Genomic DNA, 27750 nt, shown 5'->3' on the forward strand with positions numbered 1-27750 from the left:
AGGCTGAGGGGGTGTGGGGATGGCAGTTTGTAGGACAGCGCCCGTTCTGGCACGGAGGTGGGGAAGAGACATAGTGGGGCAGGAACTCTGGATCTGCCCTTTTCNTGACTTCGATTCAGATTCTGCCACCTGCTGGCTATTCAGTCTTGTATGGGTTGTTTCCTCTCTCCATGCCTGTTTTATCTTGTGTAAAATAGGACCAAGTATCTCACAGCGTTAAGTGAGCGCTTAGAGCAGTGCCTAGTTTACTAAATGTTCGCCGTTATTGGCATCATGATTGGCCATGGTTGTGCGGAAGCTCTGAGAACTCTCTTCACACCAGGCATTGTTTGGGGAGTAGATGAGTAGGTATGTGTGGTTTTGTTTTTCAGTGTTCACAGCTCCTGTTTGCCAGTTACATTGTAGAGATTAGTAAAATACAAACTTATTTTAAAGTTGACGGAATTCCCAGTACTTTATTTTATTGTGATGAAATACACATAGCATTTACCATTTTAACCACTTTAAAATGTACAGTTAGTATGAGTACCTTCATACAATCACCACTGTCCAGTTCCAGAACATTTCATCACTCCAGAAGGACACCCTGTACCCGTTAACGTCACTGTCTACTCCTCTCTCACCCCAGCCTTTGGCCACCACTAAGCTGTTTTTNCATTGTAGAGATTAGTAAAATACAAACTTATTTTAAAGTTGACGGAATTCCCAGTACTTTATTTTATTGTGATGAAATACACATAGCATTTACCATTTTAACCACTTTAAAATGTACAGTTCAGTGGCAGTTAGTATGAGTACCTTCATACAATCACCACTGTCCAGTTTCAGAACATTTCATCACTCCAGAAGGACACCCTGTACCCGTTAACGTCACTGTCTACTCCTCCCTCACCCCAGCCTTTGGCCACCACTAAGCTGTTTTTGTGGACTTACCTATGCTGGATAATTCATAGACGTGGAGTCATAGCAATAGGTGACCTTCGGTGTTGGCCTCTTGTACTTGAGCCTGTTTTCATCCCCCTGTGGTGTGTGTTATTACTTCATTTCTCTTTATGGCTGCTAACAGTCCAGTGTATGAGTATACCACCCTTTGTGTATAATTCATCTGAGCAGGGAGGTTTGGGTTGTTTGTACCTTTTGGCTTTGTAACTAGTGCTGCTGTGAAAAACTGTGTCACAGGAGTTATTTACATATTTTCTCAGTTGTGAATACTGAAAGTAAAACTGATAACCACGTAGGGATTCTTAGACCTTTGGACGTAGAAATGGAACCCTGACATGCACACTGACCNCGGTTCTGTCTGTCTGACATTAGTCGTCACTATATAATTTACTTTGAACACAGTTCTGCAGCTACAGAAAGTTTGATTTCAGGGCTAACCACCCTGTTTTACAAGTGAGGAAACTGAAACCTAGTTAAACTACTTTCTCTAAAGATCGTTTAACCAGTGCCAGAAGTGGAAATTCTAACTCTTCAATCCAGTGTTCTTTCTACCGACTCTTGGTGCCTTCGGAGCTAAGGCCCTGCTTTGTCGCTTTTCAAGCTGCTGTCTTCCTGTCCTCACTGTTTGTTCTGGCCTGCCTTCTGAGACTCCCTCTCTGTCCGAGGCCTGTGTGTCCTGTAGGTCAGATTCCATTTCCTCCAGGGAGATTTCGCCCATGTTGGAATCATCTACCCCTCTGCTCTTACTCATTTCATTGGTGTGTCTTGTTCTTCATGTTCAGAAATGCATCCCCTTTTCAGGGTGAGTACTTCATCGGTATTTGTAGTGTGAACCTGATAAGCTGAGGATATGATGAAACTAACCTTTTTGAGTCAAGAATTTGTATAAAATTAATTTGATGTCAGCTTATAACACCTGGGTTGGCAAGGGGTGAGGAAACAGACACGCATATACATTGCCCATGGGAGTGTAAATCAGCATAGCCTGTTTTGCAGAATTAGAAAAATGTACATGCCCTTTGACCCAGCAGAATTCCGTTTCTAAGAATTGATCTACTCGCTGTGAAGTGACAAATATATAAACGTAAGACTGGAAACATTCTGGAGTCTAAACGTCTCCATCAACAAGGACTAAAAATGTTATGGGTCACCTGTATGATGGAGTTCAGTTCAATCATTAAAAGGGAGTTTGGGAATCCTTCACAAGGTAATGTGGTTGGAGAAAGAAAAAAAATATTACAGGATGCTTTCATTTATAATATTGTAAAAGGGGAAAATATATCTGTATGCATGTACTTGATTGCTCATGTGTAGATGGTCAAGAAGAATGTGTAAGACAGTAGGAAGAGTGATTCCTTCCTGAACGGTGGTGAGGGAGCTGGATGTCTGGGGAACGGGGTGGAAGAGTTGAGGTCTATCAGATGTGTGCAGTGAACTGGAAATGTCCTCTTCTCACTTAGTGTATTGGTTTCCTATTGCTGCATGACAAATGACAAATTTAGTGGCTGTGTAATGCAACCTAATCAAAGGAGTGACAGCCCTTTGCCATACATAGTCTCTTGGTGAGAAGCAAGTCACAGGTTCCACCTGTGCTCAGGGGAGGAGCTTATACAGGAGTGTGACTCTCTGTGGGAGTCATCTTAGGGGATGTCTGTCATGACATTGGTCAGTTTTTAGTACCTAAAACTTGCTGTTCGGGGATTAAAGGAACGCTAGAGTTGAGAGCTTGGTAACTCTGGACCAACAAGGTGGATTTTTGGTAGGGAGACCTTGTGAAGGTGTGGTGATCTCTCAAAGTTCAGACTGTGGCACCTTAACCCCCAGAGGTTTTGGTCTCAGTCGGACCGAACCCATTGATTTTCATTGGGTTGTTAATGAACTCTGGTTTTTCTTGAATGAGCTAATTTTTCCCAAAACTTCTCAAATGGTTGAATTTCTTTCCTGCCTGTTACTTGCTTTAAAAGAGATAAAAGTAGTTAATTAGTAATTTTGAGAGGATAAATAGCCAAATCTCCTCAATCAGGAGAAATGTGAAATAGTTTGGGAGTTGAAGAAACCCAAGAATTTGGAACTGAGGCTCGCATCTTTTAACTCCACCTGGTGGGAGTTTTCTGTCACTGCAGGTGGATTTAATTCAAATACAGCCCTAAACATTTTAATTCAGAGTGACTGTTGATTACTTTTAGATTTACTCTCTCTGCTGGGTTGCTTGTTTCAGACAGCTCATATATCACTCTTGTTGTAGACGTGCTGTGTTTTGGTCGTGCTTGTGAACTGAACTTCACCATGCATAGAACGGATGTGATTAGACCCACAGAGTAACTAAATATTTAAGTGGGTGCTTTGACATATTTACATAATCGAAGGGTGACTTGTCACAGTAACTCCAGGAACAAGGATTTATTGTAAAAATTTGTCAGCGTGACCCAGGGTCACAGTAATTTGTTTCAGAAATCATATATATATATTTAAAGGTATGGGTTATTCATTTCTTTTGTGGTTACTTTGGAAAGTCTGTATAGAACTGTTACTGTGGCCACCATTCTCTGTAATTTTCTAGAAGATGCATGATTGCCTAATGAAACAAGCTGAGGAGTCTAAGATTTCCGTGCAAATGTCCCCACTCAATTTCCTTTGGCCACTATACAAAACAGGTTTCCTATTTTGGAGGAAAGCGGCATTGTAGTGAAGGGTTAAGGTGTATATTCCTTAAGAAGGAAAGCTCCTTCTGCTTTCAGAAGGTGTGCCGTTCCAGCAGAACACATCCCTGAGCCCCCACACCCTCCTGGCTCCTCCTCAGTTTCGAATCTTACCAAGGAACTGCTCCTGAAAAGCCTTCCTCTTTTCCTCAGTAAATTGGGTACCCTTTGGGGGCCCAGACTATACTGTTCCTCACCATCTCTGTGTTTACAGGACCTAGCAAGATGCTCAATGCATGACATCAAGTGAGCTTTTCAATAAAGGTTTGGTGAATCAAAAAGAATTTGCATTTCTTTCGTTTGTTGTGTTTAAAAAAAAGGTGGAGTGGGGAGAAGACCATTGGAAGGAATTGAAGTTTTATCATTCACATATTAAATGGACAAAATGCTACTATGGTTCCTTCTTTACTAATCCTAGGTGATAAAGCATATGTGATATGCCCTTAATTCTAAAAATTCATTTCTAAATGAGCAAGTGTCTTTCTGTCATATTAAAAAGTGTTTAAGTTAGACCAAATTGTAATGAGTCAAGGTTTTATCTAGCATACAAAAGATACCAGAATGTAATTTTTTAAATTTCTCAATTGTTGATACAGAACCGCAATAAAAAAGTTGAGAATTCTTTAAATGTCTTGATGAAATGCACATGCATATCTTCAGCTCATTTTCAAAATATACACAAATGAGTCAGTTGACATCTGCTTCTGCTTTTTTTTTTTTTAAGGTATAAATGTGAATCTGACCCCTTTTAATCATCTCCAGCACTTTGTCTAAGTAGCTTTTCATGATTTGTATACAAAAGTCACTTCCCAGGAGAGGAAGACTCTTTAAAGTATAAGCCGAAGTGTACACACGATTAACATGAGAGAGACTTTCGTTTTTGGAAGTAATTTGAAAGAAAATGAGCATGGTTTGAAAAAAAGAAAGAAATTGGAACCACATTTTTAGGTATTTATGTGTAACCAGAAAGGACTGAATCAGTCTTCCTCTATAGTGTATGCTTCCTCTGCAGTGTGTGCTGTGTGACTTTATCGTTTCCAAGAATTTGTTTTCATAGGAATAATGTTTAATTGAAGCTCTTAAGGCTCACAAGTCTATGAGTGATATAGTTAGTTTCACATCCAATTGTTTTTTAAATATCGGTAATAAGGAAATACTAATGATATGAAGCTGTACTGGTGTTTCACTGAAGATGGTATTCCTGCCAGTCGTTTCGGGGTCATAGAAAGGATGTGCAGGATAGTGCTCTGATTGGGTCCTTCCTGGGGACTTCTCCGAAGAGCTTGAAGGGGTCCTTTGAATGTGAGTGACCCAGTAAGCTTGTGTTCTTAAAGATGAAGCTCAGATTTCATTCCTACCTCTTCCTTCTTTTGTTCTTTATAACCCCTCTTGTTACCCTCTTGTTGTTACCCAGTCATATTTAGCCCAAATCTCCATCCTTTCTCCCAGTCCCTCTCCTTTGCAAATACTGGCCCTGGGGAGCGATGGGAAGGGTGTGTCCCACAGTGTGATCGCTGAGTGCTACAGCCACCCTGCAGCCCTGATGCGTGCCCTGCAGAGCCAGACTTCCTGAGCCGTGGTCCTTCCCTCTGGACCATCCTCTGTGCCATCTCTTGGCAGCAGAACCCTTCTCCCGAGCAGTGTTTTCAGCATGAGCTCCTCGAGTACCATGTGGCTCCACTCCCTAGTCACAGTTCTTTGTTTAATACCTCACGCGACCCAGGCACTCCCAGGTGAGGGAGTGGGCTGCTGATAAAGCTCACCCTTCCTCGCAGTACCTGGAATTGCCTCCCTCCGTCCAGCCCACTTGGCCTCACCCCCGCTTGTTGGTTTTCCTTTGGAGAACATCCCTACTGTGTCTAGAAGGGCAGGTCTGTACATGTGGGAATCCCAGTTGTGGCTAAATCTGCCCACAGGTCCAGTTCTCTGAATGTTGCTTAGAAGTGAAGAGGTTCTTTTCAGGGTTCCTGTGGCCCTCTAGGGAGCATTGTGACAACTCCCAAGTTTGCCTCTCAGAGCCTTAGCTAGGACTCTAGCCAAAATGCTCGAGGCCCTTTCCTTTCAAGCTGGGTCTGCCCAGGGGCAGCTTGTTAGAAATGCAGATTTTTAGCTCCCTTCGTGGTCAGTGTCTGGATGGTACTCTGGGCTCCATCCAGCTCTCTGGGCAGTTTCTCTAGTACACTATACATGGTGAAGATTGCACAGTGGGCACTCCTTGCAGATTTTAAAAGCGGAAGGAATCTCAGTTGTAGGCCAGGATCCAAAACATTCACCCCAACCTTTATTTTTACTTTTAAGGAGTTTGAGCCCAGGGGAAGTGCTGTAACTTCTCTAAACCACATAAACGCTGGAAAAGGAAGTTGGGGACTCAAAAGCAGGGCTGCTGACTAATTTTTGTCTTTCTAGAGCATCATCTCACCATGTTGTGTTCCTTCCTTTACAGTGTATTAAGTAAGAGCATGCTTAATTTATTTAAAACAATCACCTGCTCTTCTTTCCATCTTCCCTGGTTCCCCGAAAAAGCAGTTTCATCGGTGGCCTTGGTCACGTCCTCCCATAACCACTAGACTCTGGGATATTTTGAAATTTGCATATGTGCAATAGAATAATAAAAGGATTGGAGCCCCTAAGATGTCTTTTGGTCTGGGCACTTAACAGAGAACACCGCTCGTATGTTTTCTCATATGTTCACTGAGCAAACATCTGTTGGAACTTGCTGTTTGCTCTGTGTTGGTACGGTAAATATTTTTCTAGATAAAGGAATAATTGTATCTGTCTGAAGGGAGTGCAAGATTCTTAATCAGGGAACCCTTGAAAGTGTTTCTGAGTGACTTGGAGTTGATTGCTCTTGTACCCTGGCGGTGCTAAGTTCCCCTGCACCAAAGGGCTTTTTCTTTTCTTTTTTTTTTCTTTTCCCTTACAACTGATACAAACCAGTGCTGGGCTCCAGGCTGCAGCCAAAGTCGGAGTTCAAAGGCTGACTAGAACCTAGAAACTTGGAGCTTTGTGCTTTACTAAAAGAAGAGCCCTGGCCCATTTTAATTGTAATCGTGGTCAGTGTCTGGATGGTACTCTGGGCTCCATCCAGCTCTCTGGGCAGTTTCTCTAGTACACTAGATAATAATGGAATTGTTGGGCTCTTCTAAACTGCTCACTTAAGCCGTTTGTAGAAATCCCTTGGTAATCTTTTTAAGGATTGTGATGTCAAAGCAAATGATTTGGTTTTTAAAGTTTGTGTTTTTTGTTTGTTCTTACTAGCATTGCCCATTTGTTCTTTGTTTATGAACCATTTGTTTGGTATGTTTTGGTAGGCAGAACAATGCCCCGTTTTAGTTGAGAGCAGAAATAATGCTAAGCAACACCTGATTTTCCTGAAATCCCATTTGCCTTTGTAAATGAATATATAAAGGTGTGCTTTTCTTTGCATTTAGCCATTTTTACTTTGAACACACCATTCCCTTGTTTGAGTTTTGAACAGTCTGACACTTTTTAATTGTTTTAAACCATGAGTGTATATTGTTTTTAGTTATTGCTCTTTTTAAAAGAGACTTCTTGAATGTCAGCCTTGGAAGCCTGATGAAACTTGGTTTAATTTATTTAAGCGTGTAAGTTATGGTCACACCTTCAGCAATGCTTGTTACTGGTGCTCTAGGAAGGATTTGGGCATCTCTTTTCCTTTGATCAGACATTCCGTGAGACGGTGCCCAGATGTTACACATTTGAGTATATAGTCTTGGCGACATATGCTTTACCGTACTGTCTTTAGAAAAAACTTCATAATTTTAAAGAAATGCAAGAATCATAAAATGTGCTTTCTATATCTTTTTAAGATTAATTTTTTCTTTAGAATTAACATGAAATCCGGCTGGAAAAAGCTAAATATTAGGTCAGACTTTGTGAAATTGTTAATATTTGTCAGCTTTTGAGCCGCATAAATGACATTTTTGGGGTCAACCTAGTAGACCTTCCAAATTACTATTTGATAGATGATAACTCTAGTGGTCAACACTGGTTCGTCATCTCTGACAGCTTTCAAAACGCTTCTGCAATTTTTTCTGCAGTTTTAGATGTTACTTTTGTTCCAGCTATTGCCGCTTACTTCCTAAGAAGGGCTTTCTGGTTCTCAGAGCTGTGCAGTGGCTACCTAATTCTTTAGCCCTGAAGAGAGCTTTTGTTTATTAGAAGTCCGTGGCTGAGATCCAGCGAGTCCAAGGAGAGCCTGTGGTTGCCAGCGCTGCTTCAGTTGTTCTCTTTGGTGTGAGCACACACTCGATCTAGTAGAGCACCTCTTCCTTTTGCCATAAACGAACCTAGACGTTCATTTCTGTCTTAAAAGTCTGTAACATATCTCTAGTGTATGTTCAAGAGCTCCAAAAGCTCTTTATTAAAGTGTGTGCATAATAAAGAGGTGAGACGTGTGACCCAGCTCCTAATTGTAATAGTAGCCCCCTTGAATTCGGAGAAAAGAAAAACAAAACAAAACAAATATAGGTTTTCAGGTAGCAGTGATTTTTGCATTTGCTTACGAAATTTCCACTTGTCAAATGCTCGTCTTGTCTCACATTTTCTATGCTGTGAAGCAAGCCGCTGTCGAAATCCTTTTAGTAGTAAGTTATAGAGGTTCCCCTTTAAGGGGGGGAAAATATAAATATAAATAAACATAAGGATAGTTTTTATTAAAAAGAAAATATAAATATAAATAAACATAAGAAAATATAAATATAAATAAACATAAGGATAGTTTTTATTAAAAAGAAATGTAAAAAAGCCGCTGTCGAAATCTTTTTAGTAGTAAGTTATAGAGGTTCCCCTTTAAGGGGGGGGAAATATAAATAAACATAAGGATAGTTTTTATTAAAAAGAAATGTAAAAATGTTTCCCACTTTATTCTGCTGCCTTACATGGTCAACTTTTGGAACTCTCAACAGGATTTATATCCAGTCCTGGAATTTGAGTATGTGCTAGTGTGTTTGAAGGCATAGTTGGATGGCAGTGCCCTCTTGTGGGAGAATAACATATTGCTTATTTCATGCTTAGTTAAGTCTTAGGGATTTTTAAATTTCTCTTAAAAATCTGCATGTACGAAGGACCCCTGGGTGGCTCAGTCGGTTAAGCATCTGACTCTTGGGTTCTGCTCAGGTCATAATCTCGTTGGGCTCCTCTCAGCACTTGGAGTCAGCTGGAGATTCTGTCTTCCTCTGCCCCTCCCCCCTTGAGATGACCTTATTTCATGCTTGGTTAAATCTTAAGAGCCTCGAGTGCTCTTTCTCTCTCAAATCTTAAAATATTTTGCACAAAATACTTTTTCAACTAGAACCCATTAATGTTTATTTTTGATCTCTTCCATATTTTAAACAAGTAGGGAGGGTGGTGGAGGTGGTGTGGTGTGAAGTAGAGTTGCTCCAGTTTCTGGGGGGGGGAAATGCATTTTTGAGCAGCTGGAAGAAATTAGCATAAGTGGCTCCAAGTTTTTTTTTTTTTTTTTAAGATTTTTTACTTATTTATTTGACAGAGATAGAGACAGCCAGCGAGAGAGGGAACACAAGCAGGGGGAGTGGGAGAGGAAGAAGCAGGCTCATAGCGAAGGAGCCCGATGTGGGGCTCAATCCCATAACGCCGGGATCACGCTCTGAGCCGAAGGGACGCTTAACCGCTGTGCCACCCAGGCGCCCCATCCAAGTCTTGTTTTTAAAATATATTCCTTATAAAGCACTCCCTACCCTGGCTTTTTTTTTTTTTTAAAGCAGTATTACTCTGTCTTAGGGAAAGTTCTCCAGGCAGAGAGGGAGCAGAGATTCCTTGAGGTACTTGAGTCTTACCAAATGATAAAACGTAAATCACATCATATTTGCAGTTGAAGTATGGTGGTTGGCCTGGGTGTTGAGACAGCAGCATCTGAGTCTTGGCTTTTCTGCTCCACAAGGGCAAAGGATTTCATTTCCCCACCCCCAGAAGTGGTGGTGTTACCTTTGTTCCAACATTGTGAGGGTTAGCTGAGTGAATGTATGTGCCTGGCACATTAGTAAGTTCTCCAAAAATAGTTAGCAAGAATGATGTTGTTTATTGAATTTTGCTTTTGCTGTTGAAAAAAAAAGTGTAATTTGTTTCTGCAATTATTTCCTACTTAATGTTTATTAAATTAGTCCTAATGGGTTAACTGGGGTCCTGTGTCTTAGGAGCAGCTGTGTCTGAAGGTCAGCTCATAGACCAACATGGACATTTTGCTGGAAAGGGCTCGCCTGAATATTCATTAGGACTTTTCCCCTTGTTTTAGTTTACGGGATTTGATATGATAGGTTTATCATTTATTGTCATTTAAGGAAATAAATATAATTTGCGTTAAGACTTTCTTAAACATATTACATTTCAGACATTTGCAACTTAATCTTAAAATACGTAACGTTTAACAAGCACCTTTAACAAAATTGACTTAATGTGTTAAAGCTTATTGGTGTCACAAGTTTTAAATATCTTCATTTTAAAATGCTTTAGTAAACATATATAAACATAATAAAAAATATGTTGTAGTAACAAACACGTTGTATATTTGTGCATGAAATGCAAGCTTACCCAAACCAGTGGTAGCCCACCTACTCTGAGGGCAGGGCTGAGGAGTAGCCTACCAGCCCTGGGCTATCCAGGATCCCCCTTTCCCACCTGCCCACATCTCATCTAGAGCACAGCTGTTTGGTTTCCCTCTTGGGGTGTAGGAGATGAATTTGTCACATCAGGCTTTTTTTTTTTTTTTTAACTTTCATTTTTGTTTTTTTAAGTAGGCTTGTGCTCAATGGGGGGCTCGAACTCATGACCCCCTAGATCAAGAGTCATGCGCTCTAGCAACTGAGCCAGCCAGGTGCCCCTGTCACATTAGGCTTTTGGTTGTAACTTCTTTTCAGGGCTGGAATTCTGATTTCTATTTCTCTATTAACTTGTAACTTTCCAGAGGCTTTGGGGTTCTGCCTTCATAAGCATGACAGTGTCGGCCCTTTTGGACTAAGATACGGATAAGATGAGAAAAAATGGAAGAGGCATTTAGCCTGACTGAGCCCCAGCCTGGCTGTACTCTAGCCTCGCTGTGCCCCAGCCTCGCTGTGCCTCAGCCAGACTGTGTTCTGGGCTGTGGCCACCTTTTAACAGAGAGCCATGTTGACAGTCTCTGCCTGCTTCCCATGCTCAACGCCATCCTCACCCCCACCCCAGATCTCCATGCAGGGTCTCTGTGAGATTAAAAAGATAACAAAAAAAGTGTTCTCTTCAGCCCTTTAGGTTTGACTGCATTTCTGTTCTGAGTGCAGTTGTTTAAAAATTCTCCTTTTAGGATTCATTGGTGGGAAGCTGGTAAGGATTAATGAGAGGGCTGAATTAGAGAATATTTTTTAATGCAGTTTTGTTCCTCTGAGGTACATTCAGTAACAGAAACTAGGCCAACAAGTTATTGACAATTAGTGGTCCTTTGGGAATCTGCTTTAATGAATAGATAAGAATGATTTGTAATTAGCATAATAATTATATGCAAATGAATGCTTCTGAATTGCTCTAAAACACTTCTGAACTGTTTAAACAGCCCTCCTGAGATCTTGTTACTCTATTAATTTGTGTAGCAGATCTTTTTTTCATAGATCATGCAAAGATAAACTTCAGTCCAGCCCCTGTCCGAATTATTATGAATTCCAAGGTGGTAGGACCTGAATTAATGAGATTTACTTATACTACATTAATGGTGCTCTGTGGGAACCTGAAAGGGTGAGGAGTCCTTGGGGAGATGTAATTAAAAATAGGAAAGAAAGCTGCTTATTTGAAAATAACTGTTGAAATGAGTTTCTTAAACAAGTTCGTAAATGTTATTTGTCTTTACACCTCTTTTACTTGCTATTGCAAAATTTAATGCAAACATTTTTTTTTAATGGGCTTCCCCTCTGGAGTCTGGCTTGAATTTTGTCAGCTCCAATTAGTAATGTGCTGGGGTCAGCGGTGATAGGATCCAGGAACTCCTTGTGTTCCAAGTACCACAGTATGTACTGAAGAATGAAGGGCAGTGCTAATAGATGATGTTTGTTACTTATCTTCATATTTAATTTGGTCTTTTCCCCCTTATCCTGGTCTTTACTTTTAGGATGTGATTAGAGGAAATAAGCTTTGCTAGGTTGAGCAGCAGTACCCATGCATTCTAAACTTCGTGATTATCTTTGAGCTATTTGAATAGACACCTAATTAATCATCTTGTGCTAAAGGAAAGCATTTTACAGCAGGCTGCAGGATCCTAATATCTCTCTCAAGTTTTTATTTTTACCCTGTAGAATTGTTTCTTTTTGCGGGGTTGGGGGGGGGTGCCCTTTTATAAGCAGGTGTGGAGGAGTTGCTAATGCTTGCGGTTTGGGCACTCTTTTTCTCAGCTTGCGTTTAGCCTCACCTGTGGTAACCCATGCATGATTCTTTAAGCAGTTTCTGGTATCTGGAGTTCATCTCGATTTTTCCACAAGCTGTCAAGAAACTCCTACCAGTCCCCCACCTCCTACTCACGTCCCCATTCATAATCATGAGTTAAATCTGGGCTCAAGGACGTTTAGGTTGGCTCAGCACAGATTTTGTTCTTGCGTTTTGGGGGACAGCCACTGTGCTAAAAGATTCATAAAACTAATATTCATTGTCTTCAAAATGAATCTGGTTTCTGTTGAGAGTTTCTATTGAGAGCTGTAGTGAGTAACAGATGTACACCCAAGAGGTAGCACAACTTTTGTATTCCAGTGACAGAAAACAGCTATTTATAAGAATTTAATGAATGTATTCCGTGGCTCCAGTATGGAGATTCAGTAAGCCATTTATTTGCCATATTATATTTTATTTGTTCTCCAAAGGGTGTCTTGACTTTGACTTGCCTCCTTTTTTTTTTTTTTTTTAAATTAAATAAGAGTTTTCGATTAAATAGAGTTGTATTAACACTAACCCGAATCTACCTTGTGCTAATACCATTGTGTTTTTCTGTTGTTCGGGCACTAGTATTGGTAGAGCGAGCAGTGTCTAGGGACATTACACCTAACTTGATAATGATGGTTTTACTAAGCCCTTATCCTGGCCAGGCCTCTGGGCATTATACAGATAATTAAAATTTGATCATAAAAAATTTTAAACACAATGCACCTTAGCAATAAGATTTTTCTACTTTTAAACGTGATTTTAAAACTCATTTTAAAAATACATTTCCTTGGCCTAGTGAATTTGCTTTCTTTTTTTCCCAAGGATTACAGAAAGTGCATAGCAAATTCAGCCTTCAGAATACCCAGGAGCTGAAGACTCAAGTAGGCTACAGCTGTCTTCACCCACAGTATTCTAAAAGAACTAATGAGATGAGAAGTCTGCAGCTGGTGGCAAGCACAATAAACCATGAGCCAAGGGCTTCTCTTCATCAGAGCCTCCCCTTTCCCCATGGGATCCCAAAGGAGACAGAATACTAACAAAGCCAGCAGGCTGTCTCATTCCACACTATTGCTCATTTGCAGCTATAATTGGTAGCTGAGGTTGCATTCTGTATGCTGAAACTGTCATACATGAAGGAATATATTTGTTCATTGTGATACGGATATAAATCGGCCAGTTTTCAAATACAGAAAGACCAAACTAGATACCCAACAATAAAATTGTAGCGATTCTGTTCAAAAAAATTAAATGTGTGTTATAAAGGTACAAAACTGAGGTTGTTAAAACTACACCTGCTTCCTGCTTTTTAATACCTTGCTACTTAATTCAACTGATTAAACATTTACGTATTCAAACCAACATAAAAAAAAACACAAAAATTCTGAGGTTCTGACAAGATGCATTATCCTCATCCATCAGGGTTAAGGTGCTATTGTTAATAACTGGGTTCTCTTACGTTTTCAGTATAATACCTTTAATGTTTGTTGCTTTTTAGTCAAGAGAAAAAAAGGCCAAGAAGACTTACCTTGGAGATCTGTGTATGTGCATGTAGTATTTTATATGCACACACGCCTGCCGGTAGGCGGATCTCCTTTGATACCTCTGCTGCTTCTTGGTGTTGTGAAACATGTTTTGCTTATCTGGCAGTTGTGGACGCTCTTCTGCCACCTCCCGTGTGGTGTCCTAGAGGACGGAGGCTAAGAAGGCTTGAGCTGAAGCGCTAGGGTAAGAGAGCCGTACCACTTCCTTGTTGGGACTATGGCTTCCTCATCTGCAGAAAGAGGCAGCTCGGATGGTCTTCAGGGTTGGGTTTTCCTTTATAATTCTGTGAGTTCTTAGTTCAGGAAAATATCGCAGTGAGTAACTGGCACTATGATGGAGGCTGGGAAGTAGACTGCAGCAGCGTGTTGGGTTACAGGGTGAAGTTTGGAAGCGTCACTCCATGTTCTTTAGTTAATTAATCTGTCAAATAGGCATTGAGAAGCCCTGAGGTTGTCACCCTGGTATGGAGCTGGGGTTGGGAAGGGCCTGAAGGAGTGTGATGATGAAGCCTGCCTGATCCATCTGTTCATTTTCACTCTCGCTGGTGCCGTAATCGTGAGGTAGTTCCGCAGGCTCCGTTTCATCAGTTCTGAGGTCCCCCTACCCTCTTTCCTCACATTTTAATACGTTCGCAATTAGGGTTTGTCTTCCAGTTGTGGCATGTTTTATTGGCTGAGTGTGTTCCTTCTTAATGGCACGTAAAATTGTGGAGCATCCTCTAACTGACAGCCTCGAAGATTTGGGAAATGTGATATTTTCTGTTTAGTGCATGCCAGCCTCCATAATATCTCAGATTTTGCATTAAAAAGAAAATTTTGAATGGCATACCCACAGTGAGGTCACACCTGAGATGGTTTAAAAAAAAAAAGTATTTTTCCTTTAAAGGGGATGAAATATTAAACACTCGCCAGGCCGCTGGGCATCATAGAGATAATTACAATTTAATCATAAAAATTTTTAACATACACCATAAAAATTTTTAACATACACCTTAGCATTAAAGTTTTTCTACCTTTAAACATGATGTTAAAACTCATTTTAAAGATACATTTCCTTGGCTCGTGTTGGCTGATTTCGATTCTGAGTACAGTTCCCTCTATTGTCTGTTGGCAGTTAACCCGTGCTCTCTGGGGATTCCGTTATCTTTTCTTTGTCTGGCTCTTTCTTTCTCCCAGCCCGACCGTGACTTCCTAGGAGCTGGCACCAGGTGGGTGTTAGTTCTCCTTACGTCCCCAGACCCGTCGGACTACCTCACAGCATCTTGGGTGCTGCCTTCTACGTGTGGTGGCTACAGAATAAATAGACTTCGATGGAAGGAGATGGTGTCAAAAGTGATTATTTTGTTAGAATGTTAAATATTTTCGGTTTTGGAGAAAAATGAGCTTGTCTCTAAGTTTCAGTTCTCAGCCTCAGAGTTAGAGCAAGCATTTTATGGCGCTACATGATTATTTATGTTAACAGGATGGCTGATTCTGCACTGTGAACCCAGGTCTCAAGAACCCCTGTCCAGTTGGTTCTTTTCTCAGCAGTGAAGTTGTTCATTTTGAGGATGCGGCTCTAAATTGGAATTTAAGAATTTGTGTTATTCGACAGTAATTGAGCTTTCTGCTGGTGTGCCTGGACACATGAGTAACTCCAGTTCTCCAGCTCCTTGCAGGCAGCTCCTTCTGGGTTGTCCCCGGGTCACGCTGACCAACCTCATGCCTGTGGTTGCACCACACTGCATATTTTAAAGCGCCAAGACCCAGTGCAGCCAGCTAAGTGTGCTTGTTGACTAATTATGGTGCACTGTTGGGGGGCCTTTCGGAAGTTTTATTTTCTACTCGAACCTCACATTTTTCCTTCTTCACACAATTTACCTGTAACTTTGTCAGTAATTATTGATGTGCCACGTGCATTTCCTAAGTGTTGAATTTTGAGTGGCTGCTTCTCAGCATGTTTTCTTTGATTTGTGAAAGTTTGTCTTACACTTTAGAGTATGTTCTGTGCTTGCCGTTTTCTCTAGAACAATGATTTTTCAGATTTGACTTGTCTGGGCGTTTCCCCCAAAGTATGTGGTCCTTCCATGAACGGCGTGAAGGGCCCCTGGCTCAGAAATTCTACTTGAGGAGGCAGGGGCTCTCCCTTTGTAGGATTTTCAACTCACCAACTGACCTCTGCTCACTGGTCCCATTAAAGCTCATTTATTTTTCTAAATCTGGACTTCAGATCTTCACAGGGAGTTTTTTCCCTGTCACTGGATTGTGTGTATATATGTGTGCAGTGACAAAAGAACTTTTGTAAAGCAGACAGGTTTAAAAAGATTTACTTCTTTCGTTTCCTCCATTCTGTACGGAAGAGGATGTTAGGGAAATAGAATTGACACACACTATACAACTTTGCTTAAAACCTAAGTCTTAGGGCCATTCCCCTATGACATGATATAACTGAGGTAGTCCCATCATGGAGTCATAAACCCTTCCCTCGCCTTCTATGACAGCGAGGAGCTGCCATGAGTGCAGTCCCTTTTCCATGAGCAGGCCAAGGGATTTGCACTTTATGGGTCTCTGCACAAGGGTTTGCGAGGCTGGTGTCGTCGTTGAGGCATCTGGCACAGACCCAGCCATGGAAGAGATGGGGGCGTCGCAGGATCAGTAGTTCAATCTACGGTCCCAGCCGCAGTAATCGCTCATGGTCGTCATCTCTGGGTATTGTCAAGACTGGGATAGGTGCCTTGTATTTCTCGAATATGACTGTACACGTACCAAAGTGTTGAAACCATTAAAAAAATGTGGGAAGATTTGTTCTTGGAGATAGCTGTTCAGTAACCAGTGGTTTGGTCATCAAGACTGTTATGACTAAATATTATGTAGTCGTCTTGCCTTAACATTAAAGTGTGAAGCAAAGAGAACCGAACCAAAAACTTAATGTTGTAATGAACCATTTTCCTACTTTTACACAAAAGCACAGTAAGTCTAATCAGTTTTTGTCTTAAGTTTTAGTAGCTACAGAGAGCTGTTCTGGCAAGGTTAAAGAATTTTCTCTGGGTTTCTTCTCTGCCTCTGACTTTGTTTTGCTTTGCAGGACTACAAAGCTGATGAAGACCCAGCATTATTCCAGTCAGTCAAGACCAAGAGAGGCCCTTTGGGACCCAACTGGAAGGTACTGGATGCTGACCTTTCTGACAGGCAGAGTCTTGGCAACAGACCACTTGACAGGTCCCGAGTCTGGAAGAGCTGGTGACGTTTAAGTGAAAAATAGAAATGGCACAAAAATAGTTTTATTTGTGATAAGGACTTAACAGCCAGTTGCAGTTGGCCAGCAAGTCTGTGCTGTATTAACAAACAGAACACAGCCAGACTGTCACTTTCGGCATAATGCTATTCTGATAACTCTTAAAAGAGACAAGTGATTTAGTCTTTGGGGATTGTAATGTTCTCTTTTGAGACTTGAAGTATAAAAATCCATGTTAAATGAAAGTTTATAGTTTAAATTTAGTCTTAGTAGAAACTGAACAAGTTGCCTTCACCTGAGCTCATGTTCCTGGCCTTTTAATAGTTACATTCTGGAAACCAGGACATCAGAGAATAATTTTGATGGCAAGTAGTCGTTTTCTAATAAAGAACACATCCTTACTTTATTCATGGGAGTAGGAAAAGCAATGTCAAGGTAATCATTTAAATTGCTGGGGAAATATAATGCATTTTAAAGATATCCACTAAACTAAATGACGGACCCTCAAAGAAGGCTTAATGTGGTGATGGCAAGTTATTACAGTTAATTTGACAGGAGCATGCCCAAAGCAGATTTCCAGCAACATGTTTTACTTGGTATCAATCTCTTCATGCTGAAGCCAGTCACCTGTGGGTCATCAATAAAAGATATCTAGGTGTTAGTTGTTGCTTGAAGATAGAGGATTACTATTACAGCCCCACAAATAGCCCATTGAGTGGTTCTTCGTGGGTGTTGGCCTGTTTTGCAGACTGTCTTGTCCATCAGCTAAAATGAAGAATGGGTCTGACTTTGTTCTATAAGAAATTATTCATAATTATCATAATTTCGCATTTATTCTCTGGGTAGAGTTCAGTTCAAGATTCTTCTAATTTGAATGGTCATGACCAGAGACTTTTAACTTTAATTCCCAGAAAGTGGTGTATGTCACTTATGAATTAAGGAACAAATTCAGCATGTGTGATCTAAATTTCATTTAATGGATTTAAGGAATTTCCCCACCCTTTTGCAGATTTCTAACTGTGGACTAGAACTCATACTGAGGCAGAAGAGAAGTCTTTCCCCTTTGAGATTTAACCTGGCCTTCCTAAAAAGAGTGTCATGTTGGAGCAGTAGGTGGGTGGCCACCACAAAAGCAGCCCTATCTTCTAGAAGGCCATCTTGCTCCATTAAGTCCTAATGCTAGCTAATGATGCTTTTACAGGGAATAGAGAGAGAGCCTGAAGTTGAGACTAATTTCCAACCTTTAGGAACTTGGAATATGATTTTTATTCCTTTATTTTATTCCTTTATTCCTGGAAATTAGAGCAAAAAGGATGAAGAAATCCTGTTCTGGTCCCACTTACCTCAGAGTGCACGTCAGAATGTTTCTGTGTCAGAGCTGCTTGGTAGCCCCACAGCTGCTCCAGAAGCCTTCCATGTGCCATCCCACCCTCACCCTTCAGTCTTCCTTCCCATTGCCCCTCAGGAGAAACTCCCCTTAAAAGAACGAATTCAAAAGTGTATTCAGCACTAAGTGCAAACTCCGGGATCTCTTTGAAACGTTTCCTTACTTATCCCACACTGGTGTGCTCCTTCTGAACTATTGCAGTATTTACTGCTTGTCTGCACCAGCCTGGAGAGTGGAAAAGAAACTTCTCCTTTGGTGCCAGGCACTATGCAAGGTCATGTTTAATCTTCACGACCTTCCTGTGGGATAAGTACAACTGCTTCATTATATAGATGAGAAACTTGGTCAGAGAAACACAGATAATAGTTGTAGGAGAAACAGCAGGACATCTCCCGTTTCCATAGTGCTTGATTCAGTGCTCGGCACAGAGATGTGTAATGCGTGGAGACAAAGCAGTTTCTGACTCAGAAGCCTGTGACTCCCCTGTCACCATTGCATCTTTTTTTTTTTTTAAGTTTTTTTTAAGAATTTTTATTTATTTATTTGACAGCGAGAGAGAGCACAGGCAGGGAGAACAGCAGGCAGAGGGAGAGGGAGAAGCAGGTTCCCCGACAAACAAGGATCCTGATGCGGGGCTCGATTCCAGGACCCTGGGATCATGACCCGAGCCGAAGGCAGTTGCTTAACAAAACTGAGCCACCCAGGTGCCCCACCTTTGCATCTTTTATGCCCTGTTGCATCAAGGCACTTGTGTGGCTCTCTCTATTCATGGTATTTGCCAGAATTTGTTAATTCCTGTTAATATCAGTTGTACATTTCCGATGGTCAGGGAGTCTGTGGGTGAAATCCATTCCCTTATCCCATGTATCACAAGTTGTGACTTCAGTAACTTAATCCCTGCTCTGGGCCTGGGTTTCCACATCTCTAAAATGGGAGGGACATTGTAACTGCCTCAGAAGGTTGTTACCAGGACAGAATGAAGTAATGAATGTCACCTTCTCAGTGCAGAGGAAGCTTTGGTCTTTGGGAATGAAAAGCCTCATCATATCTTGGGGTTGATTACATGTATGCATGAGCTACCCTATTTGTGACACAGTGATTCCTTGTCTCTGTCTAGTATCCAGGGCTTTCCTCATTCTAGTATCTGGGGGTTATCAAACTCCTCTTGACTCACGTGCCCTTAACCCTTGTGGTTATGTGTGTTTAATGAGTGCTTGGCCTGAGTCAGCTGTAAAGCAGAGGCCACATAAAGGCTAGGGAGTCTTTGCTAGCAGGGGATCATGGGGATGATTTTCATATTTTGCAATTGGGTTAGAGTACAGACTTCCCCCCCCCCCCCGTGATATGATACATACCTTTTATTTTTTTTGAAAACTGCAGACCCAGAGATGTGGGCCTTAGTTATGTACTCATTTGCCCTTTGAAAAGATAATTCTTAGAATCTGAGCACATGAATTCTATTTTGTTATGTAGGGTTCAATATTTAAGTGATTCTGTGCATACTAATAGAGTGATTTATAGCCTGATAAAGATTTTTGCTTCAAGGTAGATTTATGTATTTCTTATGGATTTAAATGTTTATTTCTTTATAGCACTGCATGCACATTTCTCATGTGTGTGTAGACGCTTTGGTTTCTTTTGGTTTTGAGCGCTTTGTGTGTATTGTGACGTTGGCATGACTGCCTATTCTAATGGTTTATCAAAAACAACGTACATGTGGATTCCTTTAGCTTTCCAGTTTACCTTGTCTGAACTGAAGAGTTGTCATTTTAACAAATCGAAACACCGTCTTTGAAGATTATGGTGTCATTTTTATTCTATGGCAAGGCCTCATTTCTTTCTTCATTTAACCCAGACGCCTCATGAAGACTTAAGCTTCTGTGTCTATATATAAGAGAGTTAATAATTAGGCCTGTAAAGGTCTTTGTAGGAGGCTTTGCCAAAGTATCTGGCTCTTAGAGTGCTTGACATGTCTCAGAAGTTTCATCTAGTGTCTGAACATTGGGGTACAGGGGATCAGGTCAAATGAAGATATTGACCTAGAAACTGGGATTTTTTATGTTACCTTTATATGTGTATTATATGCTCTTTCTAACCATAAAGGCATGTCCTGTTAATGTTCTGATTCCACTCTGGCGTAAAAGTTCTGGCAGTTGGAGCTTTCGCAACATTATGTCATGCTGTTTACCTGCTCAGTCGTGGTTTAGACTCATTTTAGAATTACCAGAGAGTCTGTTCTGGATCCTTCAAGCTAGTGGAGGGCAGCCATCTTTGTGGGTTATAGGGATGCTAATTAGTTTCCTGCCCTGCTACCAAGAGTCCTTTCTCCTCCCGCCTCACATCTGTGGAAAGAAGGTGAGAGCCTTGCTTGTCAGTGGCCTGAAGTAAAGATACCTCAAGGTCCTGTTGGCCAGGGATGGGAAGAATGGCAGTGGGGGTGATGGAAAAGTTACAGCTCAGTTGTGGAAAGCTCTTTGAGATAGAGGTTGGCAAGAAAACAGCCCAGAGAGTCCTCAAGAGGCTGGTGAGCACTGATAGCCCCCCAAAGACAGAGACTTGAGGGTGCTCTCCTCCCTTCATCTAGACATTGCTGTGAGTCCCAGGAAGGATGTGAAGACACTTAAAATGTGTCCCCTCCCTATAATCTCACTTTCAAAAACCTATAGTGGGTAGCATAAAGAGGCTTCATTATTAGTTTCTGGTTAGACCACATTGTGGATTATGAATAATAAAGCAGACCTTAAAACATGGCTGTTTTGTTTGTTTGTTGAGCATCTGGTTTGGAAGCTAGGTTTTTAACGCACCGTAACAATAAGTAACACTTGGTATGTATAAATACCCAATACCTACAGAGGACACCAAAAAAGCTGTTCCATGTCTTCAGGAAGCTGAGTGCCCCAGGAGTGATACCTGATTAGTTCTGACCTTACCTTGGATACTGAATGCCTCTGTTCTCAGGCAGCACCAAAGGATTCAGGCATGGACAGATGGAGTGTCTTGCTTGAGTTCGAGAGGTGATTTGACAGGATGGGCCCCTTGCAGAGTTCTTACTGACACTGTCAGGGACGATGTTTTCTTCATGAGTATTATCTGAAGGGTGAACCTGTGGTTTCACTTGTACATAGTGTCACTCCTTGAATAATTGGACACAAGCACGAAGCACATGTCATAGTTCTGATTAGTAAAATGGGTGTGAGCTACAAAAATACTAAGTTTGGAGACATGGGAAATGTGACTGATTGTCCTGCCACAGGAAGGAAGCTTTCCTGTCTTATTTTCATTTTGCTTATTTTCATGAAATTAGTTTAACCTGTGATTAGTTTAATCTTTTGAACTTTGATTTCACATTTGTTTACTCCATTTAACATTTCCCAATTACCCAAATAGTAGGAGTCTTTCGCTTCTGAACCCTACTGAAGTCCATAGTCGGTGACCTTTCTCATGGTACTTTGTGTGTCTCATGTCAGGGTAGTGGTTTATGTGCTCACCCTGTCTTCCTTCCCCACCTCCTTTATCCCCTGGTACACACTGAGTTTTCGGCCGTAGGCGCTGTGTCTGACCTACTTAATATGGGGCACGCCTAGCACAGAGGTCTGCTCCTAGGAGAGGCTTAGGAAGTATTTGCTGGATTCAAGTTAACTGCTTTAGACCAAATAAAACGCAACCAAATGTTGGACTTGCTATGTACTTACAAAGAATATAATGCCCACTGTAGGTCTGTCCAAATGGCTACCAAAATCTAAACAAAATTGAGGGAATGGTATGGCTGAGTGAGGAATTGGGTTTTGCTTGAAATTTCAGTACACATACTTCACATATATTCTGTCATCTTCTGTTGATATTTACTGATGCATGCGCTGGCAGCAGCCCCAGCAGTGCATTTATTTTTAACTTTCTTAGTGAAGTCTGGGTTGGAAACTTTTATTATGAAATCAGCAGCTGAAATTGAGCATTCAGATTGCCTAAAATTGAAAAATTAAAATAGGAAGGCAGTGTGAGCCTACTAGAAACTGCTGTGTCCTTCCAAAGTATTAACTCTGATTAACTGTAGCACATACCAATTCCATCTTCATCCCAACGCATTTTAAGTCGGAAAAAGTGTGTGTGGAGTTGCCAGGTAGCTTGGAGCTATGAGAGGACCACATTTTCAGAAAATGAGTTTCCAGAATGCCTTTGGGTTTGTTTTGTTTTGTTTTTTTCTAATGGTCTTCTACATTTGTTTATATTTGTTTGTCACAGATACAAGAAACTACTTCTTGTGGAGAACGTGGCCTGATTGCTCACCATTCCAGTCAAACACGCTGCGTTTTGTTTAGTTCTGTTGCGTGGCTCCGGTATACATTACTCTCCCTCAGGCCCAGTCCACATACCTCAGAGTAACCTAATATGCGTCGTTAAATTAAAAACACAATTTGAGTTTGGGGGTTTCATTTATGGTTAGAAACATGAAATGTAAGGGATTCAGTGAATACGCTAACTAAATACAACTTTGGAAACGTTTTTCCAACTAGCTTGTGCTTGCTGTTTTACAGATGAAATTTAAATTATGTAGAGATGACTCATAATTTGGAGTTCTTCGATTAGTTCAGGGTTTTCATTTAAAACTTCTGACTGTTCTTGTCTTTTGGTGACCAACCAGTCTATATCTTTTATTTTTTTTTTATTTTTTTTATTTTTTTTTAAAGATTTTATTTATTTATTTGACAGAGATAGAGACAGCCAACGAGAGAGGGAACACAAGCAGGGGGAGTGGGAGAGGAAGAAGCAGGCTCATAGCAGAGGAGCCTGATGTGGGGCTCGATCCCACAACGCTGGGATCACGCCCTGAGCCGAAGGCAGATGCTTAACCGCTGTGCCACCCAGGCGCCCCAATATATCTTTTATTTTCAATTGTTCTTTTAAAGTTTCATGCTTTAATCTATATACAACTCCTATTTATCAGCAAAATAGTAGTATTCTAGATTTAGGAAAGAGTGAATCTTGTTTTGCTTTAGGTTAGGAAATGTTAAGTTTGGGTTGCGTTGCAATTATGTGTGAGTGATCTGAATTTGGATTTTGGCTTTATGTGCCTATTTTTTTACCTGATGGAAGAAGAAAGAGTTGGGAAACATTTGTATCGTTTAAGGCTAGAGAGGAAGCCTTGCTCTGCCCCAGTGAGCCTCCTGAGAGCTGGGCAGAGAAGCTGGAATTCCTTTGGGTTTTGTGGATCCTAGAACAGTTCCTCTGAATGTGGAGTCCCAAATATTTGTCCCATTGAGATTGTTCACATTTTAAAAGTTACACATTTCTTTCACAAGAATATTTCTAGTAACTCTGAAGAGTATATAATATTTTACTCTGCATGTGTGCCTCATTTTTACTTTAGAAGTTTAAGATTAGGAAAAATGTAGTATGGACTGAAGTTAGATATTTAAATCTTAATTTAGCTTAGCTTGATTTTGTGTAGCTTTTATTTATTAAACATCAAAACGAAAAAAAGCAGGAAAACATTTAGATTGTTTATAGTCAAAGAAGAATGAAGATTTGAAATAGTACCCAGATAATTTAGGGCAGCATAATTCTTTGTCCTAAAATACTCAGCTTAGGGCAAAAACTTCTGTAGTGTATGTTTGAGGCATATTGGTTTTTTTTCTGATTACAAAATGTTATATATTTATTAGGTTTTGAAAATAGAGCATTGTACACAGAAGAAAGTAAAAATCAATTACAGTCTCACCATTTAATTATTGCTATTTGTTATATTTCCTGATTTATGTATTTTATTAATAAGCGTTTATCCCATGCATAGATACCTGATTCTGTTCATATTATGCCCTTTTTTTTCCACATTATTAAGCATTCTTTGAAAAGATGGTTTTTAATGGCTGTATGCACAGTAGCCCATTGTTTGGAGGGCTTATGAAGTACTTCACCATTAAGTCCGGGTTTTTGTGATTGTAAATAAATCTGTAGTGTTGTTATTTCCTTACCTGATGAACTGGAATACATTTCTGAAAGTGGAATTACTGGGTTAAAGGGTATATGGTATACATAGGAAATGAACAGCTTTAAGGCTCTGTAATGATGTGGGGTTCAGATTCCACCCCAAGAAGATGGTGCCAAAGGTATCGTTTCAGCTTTTACTTAACCACATCTAGGCAGTCTCTTGGCATCCAAAGTTTCGGTTTCACCATTAAGTATGGATATTTTTTTTTTGAGATTATTTATTTAAGTGATCTCTACACCCAATGTGGGGCTCGAACTCAGGACCCCAAGACCAAGAGTCATGTGCTCTTCTGACTGAGCCAACCAGGTGCCCCTAAGTGTGGAGACTTTTTAAGCCATTTTTTAATTCAACCATTAGTCTTAAGGCCATACACAGCTCAAATTAAGAGGCGAGTTGCATGAGTCATTTTAAGAACTGAATGAGACCTTAAATATCACATATATATTAATGGTTACAGAAAAAAGTACATAACTTCTGTGTTCCAGCCTTTTCCTCTGGTGGTTTGAGATTATGTTTCTGTAAGTCACCGCTGTGCCTCAGGCTGTGAGGTGTTGATACTGTAGAGAATCAGGCCAGGACATGAAGGCAGCAGGCTCTTCGTTCGCCTGTTTGTTTTTTAATTGGTACATATTCCCTGAATTTTCCTTTTCTTTTATAATTACTCAAAAGTTTTATGGAAAACAAAAAGCCAGTGAGACTGGAACACACATTTTAGATCTGGGGAAGATAGTTCAAAGAACAGGTTCATTTTGTCCCATCACTTAAACTAAATTTTATAGTTCAGTGTTAGTTGGTAAATTACCAGTATTACCTTATTTGATTCGAACAGACTGCCAGAGTCACTAGAAACAATGTGAGAAACAGACTTTAGGTAATTGTTGAAGTCGTGTGTGTATGCTCTGCTCTTAGAGCCCAAGTGTGGTATGGGCATATTCGTATTAAATTTAGCCTACTCTTTAATTAGAACCATGCTTCATCCCACTGTTTTCATAAAATGGTAGGAGAATTTTGAGGAGTCGGTGTTCTGCTGGAAACACCCAGGGTTTTCGTTTAGCACAAGATGTGCAATGATTTGGAGTTTCGGAACAAAGCAATCGGCAGCCTGTAATTAATAGGGCCTTGGAATGTTCAGTCTGGAAGGTATCTTAGTGCTAATCAGTGGTACATCAGAGGTTCTCAGCCGTAGAGGAAATTTAGCTCAAGTGCATGAATGGGAGGATATTGCACTAAGCCCATTATAAAATAAAGTGCAAAATTAAAGGAAATTTTAAGACAGGCCATCAGACGTCAAGGACTTGTGCTTACTGCCTGCAGCACTGGGCCACCCCCGACCCTGGACAAACTAAGTTCACTCATCCTTGCTTTTAGTATCACATCAGTGGAGGATGAAAAGTTGAGCCTTTCCTTTTACTGACAGAGAAGTAAGGCCCAGAGAGGTTAAGGATCCTACCCACCTTACACAGGAAGTTACTCTGCATAATGGGAACTGCAACCCATGTCCCCTTACTCCTAGTCTAGTGCTACTATTTAACAGGCATTTAAGTACTGTATTCTTCATATGCCAAAATGGCGTTTCATATGAAGGTTTTCAGTGACACTCATTGGATTAGAGAGTACCTCAACACTGGCTCATGGCTTATTCAAAAAATGATCTGCGAAAGACCAGTCTTGTGATAATATCAGTGAGGGTGGGCATGCAGAAGTTAGCTGTGTCCTGTGGAAGGCTGGCTGGCTACTTCCACACACAGGAGCCCAGCTGAAGTGCGTGGGGCCTCCAGGTCAGGGAGGGGAGGAGGAATTGCAAATATATTTCAGGCCAGGGCCACAGCAACAGCAACAGAAGGGTGTCCCTTCTGGTAGAGCTCATTAGCAGCAAGGATAGTGGTTTTGTCATTATTTTATGCACATGTAATTACTCTCCTCTCTACTGGCCACTTTTGTGTCTGTCTTCTTACAACACCTAGCACGGATGGGGTTGTAAATGACACCCTCTTAATACTTGCTGAATTAAACTTGTTCATAAAGTGTATGGGATTATATATGTATGGGTGTATATATACACATCCATGCTGAATTTTAACATTAGTACTCTTTTATGAGGGAAAATAGAGCTCAGCTAACCAAGTTCTTCTAGAACTCACCTATACAAGGACAGTTCGATATTTATATCATGTTTTCATTTAAATGGTAATGGTGCTTCCTCACTGATTTAACCCATGTACCAGCTCATTAATAGGGTGAAATGTTACGACAGAAGAGATTTTCTGAGAAAAGTTGATCAATCATGCAGGATTCTATAGAACGTGGAGTCATATTAATAATAATACCAAGAAAGAATTTTTTTCATCTATCCTGTCTTTAGAATTCATTTGAAATGAACATTATTGAGGATTTGGGGGGAACTGTGGTCTGGTGCTGTGATTGCATAAATGGAGAATTTTGAGGTTTTAGAATATGACCTAGGAATTCATGTTTTTTTTTAATGTATGTACATATGGCTGAATGGAACAAATATTTGCCACAGACACTAAACCTGAAAGTGGGATGTGTGAATGGGTTGCAGCTGACAAGGGACAATGACACACAGTGTGACCGATGCTGGCATCGCAGTGTCTCGAGTGTGGGGTGAAGCTGGGAACAGTGGTGAAGAAGGGGGAAGAACCCTTGTAAAAAAGACTGTTTTCTCTTCACTCAACAATTCAGTGTTTATAGAAAGTGCCCCCGTAGTGTTGCACATGACTTGTTCTGTGCAGATTGTTCTCCAAACTCAAACTGGTAATTCCTACTCTATGAAAGAATAAAGGAGAGCAACAAGTAGTATGTATTAAGCCTTTGAGTTCCCCCAGCTAAGCATGGAGCTCAGACTGGTTTACTGAGTCCTCGTAAAAGGGTCCTGAGACGTAGCTTTCATCTTGTAAGTACACCAGCCCTGGGGCTGAGAGTTTACCAAAAGGCCCTTTCCCCAGACCATACCTGCAGTCTGCTCCTGCAGTCTGCGATTCTTTGATAGGTACCTCCTTTCTGCGCAGACCATGAGCTCCAGAGGCAGGACCTGTTTGCTTTTGTTCACTGGCGTGAGCCTGTCCCAAGCGCTCTTCTGGCTAGCTCGGGAGGGTTTCGGTCTCCTGCGCACACACCTTGGAAGACCCACGTAAAGCTCCTGGCTCACCCCCTCCTTAACCCTTCCCTCAAAATAAACATGCCAGTGCACTGACCTCCCGAGGCAGAAGCCTTACTCAGATGCACAGAAATGGGCAGTGATACATCGATTGTAATCCCCTGCCCGGTTTTTACAATGAAAATTTCAAAATTAGCCAAAACAAAAAAACCTGGGAAGACTAGAATAACAAGCACCTCCACCTAGATTCACCTGTTGTTAGCACTTCACTGTCCCCTCTCCTCTTTTCTCCTTCCCTCTCCCCCTCTCTCTACACAAATGCATTATATTTACAACATTTTTGGCTGAACCTAGGTTGACATAATCTGAAGTTCCAAATTCTAATTGCTTTTTAATGTTGTTTTCTGAAAGTACACTATAGACATTCTGTTTTACTTCTTTAGTCTTA

The 27750-nt window shown here is 40.8% G+C and overlaps 1 protein-coding gene across 3 annotated transcripts in view; it reads left to right on the forward strand.

Annotated features, from left to right (window-relative positions):
• PITPNB (phosphatidylinositol transfer protein beta) overlaps positions 1-27750 on the forward strand; it is a 66849-nt gene that overhangs the window by 25225 nt on the left and 13874 nt on the right. For all 3 annotated transcript variants that reach the window (XM_011233676.3, XM_002926267.4, XM_034639682.1), the window contains one exon: positions 16662-16739. In XM_011233676.3, coding sequence (XP_011231978.1) covers positions 16662-16739 — 78 coding nt within the window. The remainder of the gene's footprint in view (positions 1-16661; positions 16740-27750) is intronic.

This window comes from Ailuropoda melanoleuca, chromosome 12 (genome assembly GCF_002007445.2).
Source record: "Ailuropoda melanoleuca isolate Jingjing chromosome 12, ASM200744v2, whole genome shotgun sequence".
Lineage (NCBI taxonomy): Eukaryota > Metazoa > Chordata > Mammalia > Carnivora > Ursidae > Ailuropoda > Ailuropoda melanoleuca.